Here is a 13876-nt window from a genome sequence, read left to right as displayed (position 1 = left end):
ATTGAACACCTGGAAAGTGATAACATGTGTGCTGTGCTCTTCTCAATGGTTTTGTCTGCTGAACTGCTGATACCTCTAGCTGTTTGTGAACTAACGTTTTGATAAAATGAGCAGCAGGACTATCCTGGGTTGTACTTTGTATGGCTACTTGCAGTGTCTCTGGCAGGTGTTGTTTGATTTTGTTCATTATTATTAATGAACAGTCTTTTACATTGAGTGATTCAGAAAACCTCTTTGCCCTCTCACAGCACTCCTTCTCCTACCAAAAAAAAAAAAAAAAGCCTACTTGCCTCACAAGATTGTGAAATTTGCCAGAATGCTTGCATTTGTGTCAACATTTTTTCCTAAATTCAGTTAATTTCAAGATGTATGCAGATTTCTTCACTTAAACCCCAAATTACCAATGTTAATGGCTTCAGGTTGCTCTGAAAAGTTACTTTTTGTTTTTCAGCCTACAAGAACATCATCGGAAAGCATTTATTCCAGACCAGGTTCCAGTATACCTGGCTCTCCAGGCCACACTATCTATGTAAGTATGCCTTCTGATGAATAAGCTGCCGATCCCTTGCTTGCATGTAAAATACTTCATGCTGAAATAAATCACTTTTATACTGATGCTAATGCCTTTATTCGAGTGGTTAAATTGTTCAGACTCTCGCCATGCAGTTTTTATAACTACAGAATTCCAAGAGCAGGGTAGGCCTTTTCCAGGTCACATTTCCCTTAGAAAGATACAGTAAATCTCTTGAAGTCATTTGGTGGTGTGAAGAGGGACAGAAGGCAGACAGGTCATCTGACTTTGTTAGGGGTTGTGTGAGGAGATGTGTGAACCTCAATATGCAGTTCTTGAGAGATCTGCTGTCTGCAGTTGCAGGACATGGGGAGGAGGGTCAGCTACACTAAAAGGAGCCTGGCTGGTACAATACCTTCCGTTTCAGAAGTCAGATGGTTTGGTTGTGGAAAGAAATGTGTTTTTTATTTAAGAACAAAAATGATACTAAGCATCCTTCTTTTACTAAATTAACGGTGCTGAAAATGCAAAGCTATTGATATACTATTTTATTTGTGGTTACCTGAGATGTAGAGTGTTAATATGATTCCTTCAGTAATTGAGCCTCCTTTTTCATTATTTTAGAGGATCTCTTTCACTTCTTGGCCTTATTATTGGTACCTTTTGAGCCCATAGGATCTTAGAAATTGAAATTGGAAATACATCAGCAGAAGGTTGTCCCCAAATTTTCAAAGGAATAATGTTTTTCTCCTCTTTTCATACCACTTTTCCAGGCATTTCAGTGTTGTAAATGTCAGTACCTTTTTTTTTCTTGGCAAAGAAGTCCACAGGGTCAAAAAAAAAAGTCATCTTTTGTGGCTGTACTAAGCTGGTTCTAAGGAGGAAGAAGATCAACTCAAATGTACTTGGGTGAATAACAGAACAACTCAGCCTTCTCAAACTTGCTGTATTTCCATGCATATAACCTACACTTCCAAAAACTCACATCCATTTAAGAATTCTGTTCGTTGAAAGTCCATATAACCTTTGTTCTCATATAAAGCATGCTCACAGATAACCTGCACAAAACCCAAGGTAGAAGTGGAAGATAACAGCTAAGGAAGAGAATCACAGGAAGACAAGTTAGTGAGAGAGAGTCCCTTATGAGGGGAGCAAAGATGAAGGTATGCTGGGAAGAGGCAGACCACAGGGCAAACTTTCTTTTCTGTTACCTATGCATAATGCTGAATCACTGACTTCACAGATAGCCTTAGGATTACATAGGTAAAAATGTAGTGTAAGACACAAATTTATCAGTTGCTTGTATAATAATGCAGAAAAATTACCAAAATTACAAATCTCGATTCCTGAGTTTGAGTTAAATACTAGTTCTTCAGTGCATTTCAGCAACAGCAACAAAAATTATCTGATACATTAAAAATGTTCACACTGCAAATATCAAAACACAGAGCATGTCCTGGAGAACTGCTGGTCTGCTGGTAATATCAACTTCATAAGCTGTAGGTTATGAAATTTAACTGCTGCTCAACAGCACAGTCTGTAAGGGCAACATGGTGGCCTAGACCAGGGTCTACAGAAATATCTGTGGTAATTTATATTGGATTAAGAATATCCAGACATATTTGCAGCTCATTAACAGACTGTGGTAAAAATATTACAGAAATAACATGCCTTAATATACCTACATATTTTAAGGGTTAATTCGCTTAAGGTATTTTGTTATATCTGGTGAATAAAAACTGAACAGATTTGAGGCTATTTTTAGAACGTGTATTTCCTAACTATTTCAAACCTTACTTCTCTATCAAAAAATGTTTTGTGTTGCTTCTGATTTATGGCATTGCTTAAGAACCACCAAGACCAGTGGTTGTTATGAGAGCTTGGGAAGGCAAATGCACTTTACTCTGAAAATACTAGGTGCTAGTACTCAGCAAGAATGGAACTGAATGTGAGTAGAAACAGATCAGCCTTGTTTCCTTGTGCAGCTTGCTATGAATAAATAAAATATCTAGTAGAAGAATTGAAAACCAATTTGAATATTCCCTTTTAGTTTTAATCATCAAATCTGTTTCTGTAAGGTGGGTAAGAATATATGAGGATTTTTTTAAAAGCCTTTTTTAAGTAAGGAAAGATATTAGCTATCTAAACTATATGCAAGGTCTCTTTCTAGCTTCTTCTAATGGGTGCAGCTGTCTTTGGAACTGATTTCCTACTTCCATTTTTTAACTAGTCAAGAGGTCCTTGCAGTTTTAGTGGAAAAAATAGTCTATGTTAGTACTATGTAGTATGCAGTTAGTAAGCAACATATGCCTTAGTCAGAAGCTTGGGTATAGGTTGAGCGATGAGTGCAATATAATAATTTCAGTTGGAGTTCGGACACTCAGTCCTGACAAATAGTCCTGCTTGCCTTTTTATTTCCTTGTAATAAGTTTTATTTCCTCTCATGTGCACAGTTATAAGTTGAATTTCTGTCTGTGGTCTTCTGCATGGAATCCTCTCATAATCTCTGTAATCTGCAAACTAAATTGACGTTATCACACATTTTACATATGGGGAAAACAAGAGCAGAAAGGTGAAAATACTTGCCTGAGGCCACAAAATGAGTCATTTGCAGAGCTGACCTTTACAGCTGACTACGGGGGATAAGAAACTTTTGTATTAGGTCTGTATATGCCATGTTCTTTCTTTCCTAAACTGAGAAAACACTGTGTGCTTTTGCAGAGGAGGCTTGCTGGAGAAGAACAAGATGCAATCACTTCGCAAGTAGAGTGCCAGAAAGGGTTTTCCGTAGCAACAGTGCGACAACAAATACACAAAAATCATAAATTCTGTGTAAAACAAAAATTACCAGTGCATTTGTTTAAGTTAATTTATCTTCTGTCTTTGACCTTCAGGCAAAAGTAGACAATGAAATCCTTGATTACAAGGATTTAGCAGCCATTCCCAAAGTCAAGGCCATTTATGACATTGAACGTCCAGACCTAATTACTTATGAGCCATTCTACACTTCTGCCTACGAGGACAGACAGGAGAGACAGAGTCTTGGAGAGGTAATGAACCGACAAGCAACTCATTCTGCTATATGCTTTATTCAAAGCCTGCTTCGCTTCTATCCTCTTTTGAAACAGTTTCTAATTGACACTCCTAGATATTGTTGCTGCTGCTGTTCACAGTGCTTTTTGTCTGTTTGATCTGGGTTTAAATGGGAACAATCATGATGATGCCTTGTGTGAAACTGCACAATTAATCACACAGTTAAACACCTACGTTAACACGAGCCACTGGCAGAGGAATGGCGGGGGAGCAGGGGGAGGCTTGCAGGCTGTCTGTAGGTGCATTCTTGTAACTCACATGGATATCCTAGTCTTTGGGTACAGCAAAGTCCAGAATGTGAGGCAAAACCCAACCTCGTGGTGTGTTGTGGAGCACTGATATTCACAACAGAATATGAGGAATACAGGGCAGTAAAAGGATTAAGAGCAGCGGGATGCTTTCTCTTACACATATTGAAGGGAAATATATTTCCAGAGCACTTTGCTAGACATACTGGATAAAATCTGAACTGGGTCAGAATGAAGTGCTCTTCCACCTGGGATAGCAAGTTAGTTGTGTTATGTAAATAGCTGCCTCACATTTAGTAAGGATTCTTGTATCCTGCAATGATGGAAAAAACCCCTATTTAATTCATTCTCTTTAATTTGTATTTAAAGATATCTTTCAGGTTGTAAGGTCCCCCGGTTTTCTCAGGTGAACTTCCATAGCTGCAATTACTATTTATATGGTTCCAGTGCAGATAGTGAAGCAGGTTTTGTCATGTAATACCATCTGACTGTAAATCAGACTTCCTGAATCCAAACCTAAATAGACATGGAAATGGATTTACTTTCTTGCAATCTCAGTGACTTTACTGACTGTAACTGAATGGAGTATGAAGACAAGCTGAGGAAAAAGGAAGTACAGTAAATCATTCGCACCAGTGGTCTGAAGATGCCCAGATCAGTGACTGATAATCTGCTTTCTTAGCAAAGTGTTCTGCCCACCAACAGATCAGAGCTGCCTCCGTTTTTCTCCTTTGTTCTTTAATGTTTCATAGGGTTAGTCTTTTGAATTGTAACATGAGTTGGAAATTCAAGAGACTGTTCAGCTCAGGAATAAAATAAGAGATTAACAGGTCAGAATATTACACAATTTTCCCCCTCAAATTTATGTTGGTAATGAATCAAGCTGACATCTGGTTCAAAACTACTGTGAGATTCATTGGTGACCTCTGACCAGTTCCAACAGGCCTGACCCATTCCACAAAACCCTCTACAAACACAAGTCTCTTGTTAGTCACAGAAGAGGAACTAATTAATCTCACCCAGAGAAGGTGAACTATTTGTTAATCCTGAAGGGGAAGCTTCTCACTTGCAAAGCAGTATGTTGGAACTTGTCTGCTGTTATGCTTGTTCTGGGGATAAGCAAAAGCCTTTGGGGTTTTCTTACCCCGTATTTTCACCAGCATTAAATCCAATTAATTTCTGGTGACTACAGAAATTTGTTCTGGAAACAGAAGGGCTCTCACCTTCTTTTCAGAACATCTGGGTTTTCCACCCAACGCTACTGCTGCCTTCTGTCACCTTGGGCAAGTTACCTCACCTCTTTGTACCTGTTTTTCCTCCCTTCCCTTGCCCTAATGAGAACACAAGCCCATTGGGGTGGAGTGATCTCTTACTTTGTGTTTGTGTTGTGGTAATTGAGTGACAACAATCTTGGTACATCATACATCAGTCACCATCATCTTTAAAAAGCAAAGGAGGTGACATGTTTAGTCATGGCAAGGATTTGCAGACTTTGAGTGATTTAACCTGCATTCTTTTTGCAAAGTGTGTGTATGTGGTGGTGTTAAATAAAAGGGGACCCTGAGTTTAAGCTTATACACTAGAAATGCCCTTCACCATGATTTAAAAAAAAAGGAAAAAAATCACTAAACTCGGCTAAGAAAGATTTCTGGTGTACAAGGGAGATGTGCAAGAGCCACCAAATTCAGTACTGGAGACAAACCTTAATTACAGGGAATGGGCTACAAGAAAATTGTATACTTTAGCCATAGAAAGTGAGAAAACACAGCATGAGACTTTCTTCTTTATTGCAATGGAAGGGAAAATTTCTCACTCCAGTTCAGTTAAATCCCAGTCTTGTTTTTCTGGAAGTCTGTGATGAAAAATGTTTTCACATAGCACCATCTAGTGGGACCAGGCATTTTAGTTATAGACCCACCAGCAGTTAGCGGGGGAAGAGAAAAGGAGCTCATGAAGAGGTGGTTTAGCTTCTGAGATAAAAGAGATTAAGACATATGAAATGAGATCTGTAAATAAATTTTCTGCTACTGAGGCTGACCCTTAATGTAGTGATAACGTTTCCAGAAACTGTCAGTTACTCAGGTTCTTCATGTCCTATAACTTCTGCCCTGCTAGCAGCAAACTGATTAGGACTGAAATTGTCTTTTCTCAGCTCTGACTTTTGTTGCATAAATAATGAGAGAAGCAGCGTTTTACCTGCATGTCCTTTGTTTCTAGTATTCTGTCTGCTGAAAGCACTGAATGTGTGTAACAGCTTTCAGTAAACAAGCTGTTGTAAAATGAGAAAAGGATTTTTTCTAATGTGATGCATGCTTCAAAGTGGAGCATCCTACCTGGTAGTTCAAGAAAAACACAGTTAAAATGAGGTTGGTGTGAAATGCTGGAACTTGTGTTATAAAACGACACCTGTAAAAGTGTGCAGAAATTTCCCAGAGCACAAGAAGACCTGTATGACTTAAGGTATTAGAGCAACCCCATAGATCTCAAAGTGGTAGAGCATTGAGCCTGTTGCAGTGAGTAGAAGTTTTACTGTAAATTTAGTCAGAACAGGCTCTCTACCCAGACTTCTTCTTTTCTCTGCCTCCCCTCCGCCCCCCCCCCCCCAATCTGGAGTCATCACTCTGTATTTCCACTGGCTTACTATTCTGTTTCTTCTCAGTCAAGTCCACAGTGTATTTTGAACTACGACTATGACTAGTGTAGACTTCTGTGATAGACCAGATTTTAAAAGACCTCATAAACCCTGAAGAAACAAGCGTTCCTTGGCAGACTCAGAGTCTGAGATACGGCAGTTCACCTGTGCATGATAAAGCAGTAAGTTGGCTGCAGAGTGTGGTTCCATTTCCTAAAAAGCAACAAGGTGATGTCAGATAGTGATGGAGTGAAAATACATGAAATGTTAGTCATGGATTCAGCACATTACTTTCTGGGATGCCTTCCCAGTCTTAGATTCCTGTCACTACCTTTTACAGTAGTCATTACCTTAGCATCTAGGCAACCACAGCAGATTATGGAAATTTATTTACAGTAACACATAAATTACTAGTAGAAAAATGTGGGAACGTGCATCACAATATGTGCTTTTTTCATTCATATTGAAAGTTTTAGATTAGCTCTCAGGTTTTGTGGAGAATGATGCTACAAAGCACCGTATACGGTATGTTTCGTGGGGAGCAAAGTTTTTATAGCTGCTGCTGTTAGATATATAATGAAATGGTGGTTTGCTGTATAGAACTTGTGCAGTTAAAAGGATTAGGGAGGCAAGAACGTAAAAGACATTCAAGGCTTTGGTGGAAAGAAATGAAAGCAGTCTTTAAAAAGCTTTATGGAAACTTGCTGAAAAGGAGATGTTCTATACCCAAATAAAAATGTCACTCCTTTTTGGATACTTTGCATTCACAGTGTCACCAGCTCCATGAGAGTTAATGGTCTCTCAATGCAAAATGTATAGCTGGATATTTATTACCAGAAATTCTGCATATGTTTTACACTACTGCTGTTGTACAGTATTGCAATAGTTGGACCAGAATCAGCAGTTCTGCTTCTGAGACATTACCTTAATAGTTGTATCGTTCTATAATAATTGTGGTCTTATTTAAAAGCATAATCTTTTCCCTCGTTTATTATGGCAATTAAATAATATTGAAGTTTAGTGCATAAAGAAAATAATTAAATCCTGATCTTCCAGCTTCAAATTGTCTTGTGATTAAAGGGCCCATAACTGGTAATTATACATAGTCCTTATTCTTGTTTGTACCATCAACGTATGCATAATCCTATGTTTGATTTCTAAAGGTATTTCTTGTCTCAGTTTCCCTATCTCTGTAATAGAAATTTTTCATAATATTGTGCATAATATTTCTGCCTGCTGGCCCTTGCGCAGTTCTTTCAATATACATGCTTGTAATTCCTGTCTGTTCTCCTTATGTAACCATGGAAGAACACAGAGATTAAAAGGAGATCATATCAAAGAAATGTTGATCACAACTACGTACTCCTTTGCATGGGTATGAAATGTGAGGCCTTGGGGAGAAGCACATTTTTGCTGGAGTATGTGTGCTGGAGGAAAAACATGCTTCATCCTGGAAGTTGTTCTGTATTTCTGATTTTCCTTGCAAAGCTCTGAGTTAAGATTATTTACTTTTGATTTCCACTTTAAAGACTTCTTCATAACAGGCATGGTTATTAAATTAATAACCCTTCTGATTTTGATCTTTACAGCTATTTTTTAATTACCACAATGATTAGATGGCTGAGAGATGATGTTGCATGATATTTGACCAAATTAATCATGCTTATAAAGATTCTCCCAGAAACTTGAATTGCTTCAATGGTTTATGGACCAGTTCCAGAACAATTCGGAAGAAACAAGTTCCAGTGCTGCACTGGCCTCAGTAATTTGTGCATTGCCATTTTACATTGTCATATGTCAGTGTATCTTCAGCAATGTTTAGATTACCGTTTTCTGGCCCACCACATGCAAAGATGTTTTGCTAACCTTATTTTTATGTCTTTGCAGTCTCCAAGGACATTATCACCTACCCCTTCTGCAGAAGTAAGTTTGGTGGAACCTTTGGGGGAGCAGTATCTTACTGTAATTAGAATTACTCACTCCAGCAGGTGTTGAGTTTGTTATCAGTCTGATCCATCTCTGTTTGCCACACAGACACTTTTTCTGAATATTGAAAGTTAACAAAAATTAACTCTAAAAAGAAAACATTACGTTCTTATTGACAGATTGTACACAAAATGAAGCTACCTCTCCTACCCGTTTGTTGTTTATAAAGCAGAGTAATTTGTCCAGCAGAGGTCACTTCTTGTACATTAATCCTTCTTGTGGCATAGGCAGACTCAGATCTCAGGAGCTGGGTGATTTACATGAGCTAAAATGCTGCTCTAAGCATCTAAGTAATAAGCTATGTTTGCTACTAAAACATTTGCAGTTTTGTCTTGAAGAAAGCATAACTATGGTTTGGTTTGGTTTCGCTTTTCCCTAAGAGTTAATTTGAACATCACAATAACATGAAACATTTGGAAAATCATTTGTCAGGATACAATAGATGCCATTGCAGAATAATTATCATTTGGGGGGGGGGAGTGTTGTTTATTTGCAACATAAAAGTTGTAGTAGTTGTTATATGTTAAAAAAGTTACTTAAAATTTCTTGTAAATCTTCATGCATTAACATCAGTCCTGCGCCTTTTGTCCTGGTTTGGTTTGCTTCGTGGGGCTTTGGGGGGGTGGGGGAGTGGGTTTGTTTGGTTTGAGGTTTTTCTGTTTGGTTTTTTTTTTTAATTGGCTTTTTTCCCCCAGGAAACCAAGTAAATTGATTTTTGCTATACAAGAAGGTGTCATGTTTTCAGATACAACGGGAATCTAATTTGGATACTAAATACCTTTTGATGTAGCTAGTTGACACATGTGGTAAATGAAGCTGCAGAGAGCTATGTGCTGCAGCTATTGGATTCTTGCTGGTCTCCAAGTTAGCTAGATGAAGGCTAGCTCATGTATCTTGTGCAGTATGCTGCAGGAGAGATACTCTGAATGCAGCTTCTCTTATAGAGTCACAGGAATGTGGGCAAATCTGGGATTATATAGAATTTAATAGAAATTACATTTGGAGTTGGAACCTTCCAAGACTGAACTCTGACCCAGACTATAAAAATGGATTGGAGTCTTTGGAACAGATCATTAGAGAACAGTAATAATGCAGTAGGTTGAAATCTTACGGGATTTTGTTATTTCAGTAGCTTCTGCTGATGTCTTCAGATCCATGAAAGTTAAGTGCTGCTAAAAATGTGTAATGTGCATTTACATTTATTAGTGAATGCTTCTATTCTGCAGGGTTATCAAGATGTTCGGGATCGCATGATTCACAGGTCTACTAGTCAGGGCTCCATTAATTCTCCAGTGTACAGTCGTCATAGCTACACACCCACCATGTCACGTTCCCCTCAGCATTTCCACAGACCTGGTAAGGGCAACTGCATTAGAAGTATATGTAAAACTATTGTTTCTTTATTATGTCGCTTAGTGGCACAGTGAAGCACCTGTTTCTCTTAGCAGTGAAAATTAATTGAAAAATTGTTCCATATTTTAATATCTCCTTTTCTACCTGTTTTTTATTCGTGATTGATGCAGTCTTTTGTACTAGGCTGATGAGTGTTTCTTACATCATAAATATGGATCTTCTGGGTTTGTTTCTGATTAATTATTTTTTAAATCTTTGTATGTTTCTGAAAGCAAGGAAGTATTTGCAGCAGCAAATCACAAACTTCATTCTGGAATTTGAGAAACTTAGCACATATTGGAAACAAAAGTTATGGCTTGACTACACAGAAGTTAGTAATGTAGGATTCCTCCCCCCTAAAAACCAATTCATTTAAAGCTTGGTGCAGCCATAGAATATCAGATTCAGCAGCAAAACCCCCAGATATTCCAAATTGCTAGTCATTTTTTTAAACATAGATTCATGGTTCATAAGATAGATTTCTTTAATTAAAGCCATAGGCAACTGCCTGGGAACATTTAAAAAACACAAACTTCATTTACTGGTTTAGCAGTGATGTGCAAGTTCTATGTACAGTATAGAAAATGTACAGGTCATTCAGGTTCCCAGCACGTTCAAAATTATTGGTTGTGTATATAAAAGCAAGATATGAAAATGAACTGTTCATGCACACCCAAATTGCATAAAAATGTATCTCTAAATGCTATTCATTGAAGACTTTTCAAGACTGATTTTATTGTTTATGGTAGTGAATTAAATCTTTGTGATCTGCTTTTAAATTAAGTGATACAATCATGCAGTTTCATCTTCCTTGGTGATTACAGCTGAACAGTTGGGATGCCAAAAGCCCATATACAATAGGAGCTGCATTTTTAAAATTAAAGATTTATAATAGAGCCACCACTGTGGAACTTGAATGCTGTAGCCATTTCCTAGTGGGGGTGGACTGAAAGCAGCTAATTGTGTCTGTCAGTGAATGCCTTATTTAAAGGACCCAAGGGAGGTGGGACAGAAGCAAATTGTGTCTGATACTTAGTGCTGACAACATGACTGTGTTTTAAGATGACGTTACAACTGAAACCGAAAGAGACTTAAAAGCATGAAAAAGCTGCAAACTTCTGTCTCTTGATTCTGGCAATTCTGAGGGAATTTTTCCATTTGTATCAGTTGTATCAAGGATATGAACAAATCCAGGCCCTATTCCACACTTTACTGTAATTTGAGTTTTACTGTCTGTGTTCAGTCAAGGACCTTCCCCAGAAGCAGTCTCCGTTTATGTAACTTGTGATGGGCAGATGGGCTCAAGCCAGAGTTTGGATCCAAATGTAAAATCTTCAGAAGTTCACAGCCTGAGGGATTTTCTGAGAAGATACTTGTTCAAACTTATCTCTATTCAGATGATCTCATCTTTGGCTCACCTGTTTCTGTTTCTTATATGACACAGAATTCTGTAGAACTCATCATTTTCATCTTTGCTACCCTGCTTTGGGGTAATTGTTAATGCTACTTTATAATTTTCCTGCAGTAGTTATTCGTGTTGAATAATAGCACATGTATATTTACCGTTTTTCTCCTAATGGCACTTCTTATCATCATGTTATTTGCAAGAATAATTTCTCTGTGAATAAACCCAGTGGCCCGAGATAACTTCTCTTTGGCTCCCGGTTAGCCCTTAAGAGAGAAGTGAACCACTGTGTTGATGTTGTCAGCATAAGGTTCTTCAAAAATTTGAGTGCTACAAGTTCTGAAAAAGTTTGCAGCCTTTTCCTCCCACAGTGCCCTAGCTGATGTTGGCAGCATTTTTGGAATGTCTTAAAACAATAGAAAACAGCTTGCATGCCTCTTGACTAACATTTTTTGGTCAGGCACTTTTCAAAACAGCTGCTTTCTTAACTAATTGAGCATCAATGTTTGTGATGTTTGCATGGTGGTATCAGGCTACTTTTTGGTAACAAGGCATAGATCAGAAGCTCATTAAGCCAATAAATGTTATGCTAAATTAGTGACGCAGTTAAAATCTGAGCCTCTCTTCTAATATTTCCTGTAATTTTGTCTAACATTTATGAACCCTTCGGTACGTCTTTAACCTTTTTTTTTTCTCCTTCCTTCTTTTCAGAATCCTAATTGTTCAATGCCTTTTTTTTTCTTCCTTTGAAGCCTCCTTCCCTGCCTTTCTCTTATTGTTTTTCTTTGTTTTCATTTTGTTCTGCCCCCCGATTCCCTGCTGCCGCAGAGCTGCTCTCTACTGGTGTGCAGCGGTTGTCATACCTGCGCACTAGCAGTCTCAGCTCCTCTCACCATGACTCCCGCCCCAACTCCCCCTTCCGACACCACTTCATCCCCCATGTCAAAGGTAAGGAGCCAGGCCTCCCCAGGGAGTACCCTCCAGGCTGGAGATTTATTAGCCTTCTGTCAAAGCTAATAAGGTGTATCTCCGTAAGGTTGTCATTGGCTGTATAGCTGAGCATGCCTCGAAATGTGCCGTTACACTTAAAACTACGTTAGAATAGACATAATGTCCTTTTTTCAGAGGAAATATGTCATTTCTAAGGGCCCTAGTTGAAGAGTCATCAAGCCATTACCTATTAGAAATATACAGGAAAGCATTTTCATTTACTATTTAGAACCTATATGTGTCTAATTTAGCTTTTTTCTAAAGCAGTACATAACAATCACTACAGCAGTTAGCATATCAAATTTAATTATTATTTCCACATTCATAAAATATGCATTTAAAAATTGACTACATATACTGCCTGGCTGAGAACAAGGTGATCAAAAATATGGAGAAGGAAAAAAAAGAGTTCATATAAAGATCAGTGGCAACAAGGAAGTTAATAATTGTTAATCCCATTGACAATAATTAGTGCCCAACAAAGTAAAATTAAAATCTCTAGGCCTCTCCTCAACTAGTGAGAATCAGCAGACTCTACTGAAGGCAGTAGAGTTGCAAGGATTTACACTACCTGAGGATCTGGTCATTTCTGTTTTTTTCAATCTGTTATTTTCCATGGTTTGATTTGGGGGAGGGTTGTTCTTTCATTGTGTTCCTTCAAGCGGCTCATTCAGCTCAATATGCTTTTAGTTTTGTTTCTTGCTTTCTGTGAATGTGGTTTTACTTTTATTTCTATTGGAGCACTCTCTGGCTGTGCCATCTCTTCTGTTGGGGAGAAGGTCATAGCTTATATAACCTACAGGAGCTCAAAAAGAGACAGTTGAGTAAGTTGAACATAGATTCTATTCTGGCACCACTGATTGATGTAGATAATCTTAAACTGGAGATAATCAAAAACAGTTGCAAAGAAGTTGTTGCCATGAACTTTCAAGAAATGCTAATACATCTCAATGTTACAACTCTTCAAGCATTCCGATCACCATTACTAATTTTACCCCTGAATTTTCTTAGACGATTTTTGTGAATATGCACTTTCAACTTTCCTATTTTGTCACTACATAGAAAAAAAATCTCACTTCAAACTTAAAACATTGGGACCCTTAAAAATAGATACACTGCTCATTTCAGCATGCAGTTAATTCATAATCCTTGCAATTTCAACATTTCTTTGCTGTAAATACAAATCAATGCTCACACTCTTTCAAGTGGCATTTTCATTCTTTTTCTGTTGAGAAAATAGCTTCTTCAACAGATAAATCAGAAGAACTATTGGAAATCCATGCCTATTGTTTTCAGATTTCAAAGAATTACCTGGCATGTAGATTAGGTATGTATCTCAGTTATTGGTACAAAAGGCTAAGTGGGATTATAAGCACTGTAGACAAAGGGGTGGGTATGGTTCTTCTCAGATATGTCACATAAGACATTGTAAGAATCCGTGATTTTCTGAAAAGAAACACTGCAGAAGCTTCAGAGAAAGACCATCAAATAATTCTAAATCTCACAGTGAAAAAGTTATGGCTGTATTAACACTATCAAATGGAAGGATTTGGTAGTGATTTATTCAGTGTCTATGTACCTGTGTGGTAACAGAAGGTTCTCCCACATAGCAGGCAAAG

At 37.9% G+C, this 13876-nt stretch overlaps 1 protein-coding gene across 13 annotated transcripts in view; it reads left to right on the top strand.

The window, feature by feature from the left end:
• Positions 1-13876, top strand: part of ABLIM1 (actin binding LIM protein 1) — a 209877-nt gene that overhangs the window by 166726 nt on the left and 29275 nt on the right. For 11 of the 13 annotated variants that reach the window (XM_069797057.1, XM_069797056.1, XM_069797055.1 and 8 more), the window contains 4 exons: positions 452-529; positions 3406-3561; positions 8372-8407; positions 9697-9826. In XM_069797057.1, the coding sequence (XP_069653158.1) occupies positions 452-529; positions 3406-3561; positions 8372-8407; positions 9697-9826 (400 nt within the window). The remainder of the gene's footprint in view (positions 1-451; positions 530-3405; positions 3562-8371; positions 8408-9696; positions 9827-13876) is intronic. The other 2 variants (XM_069797051.1, XM_069797049.1) reach the window with 1 other exon arrangement.

Source organism: Haliaeetus albicilla, chromosome 11 (genome assembly GCF_947461875.1).
Source record: "Haliaeetus albicilla chromosome 11, bHalAlb1.1, whole genome shotgun sequence".
Taxonomy (NCBI): domain Eukaryota; kingdom Metazoa; phylum Chordata; class Aves; order Accipitriformes; family Accipitridae; genus Haliaeetus; species Haliaeetus albicilla.
Note: the sequence above shows the minus strand (reverse complement) of the source record. Positions and strands in the feature narration are given on the sequence as shown.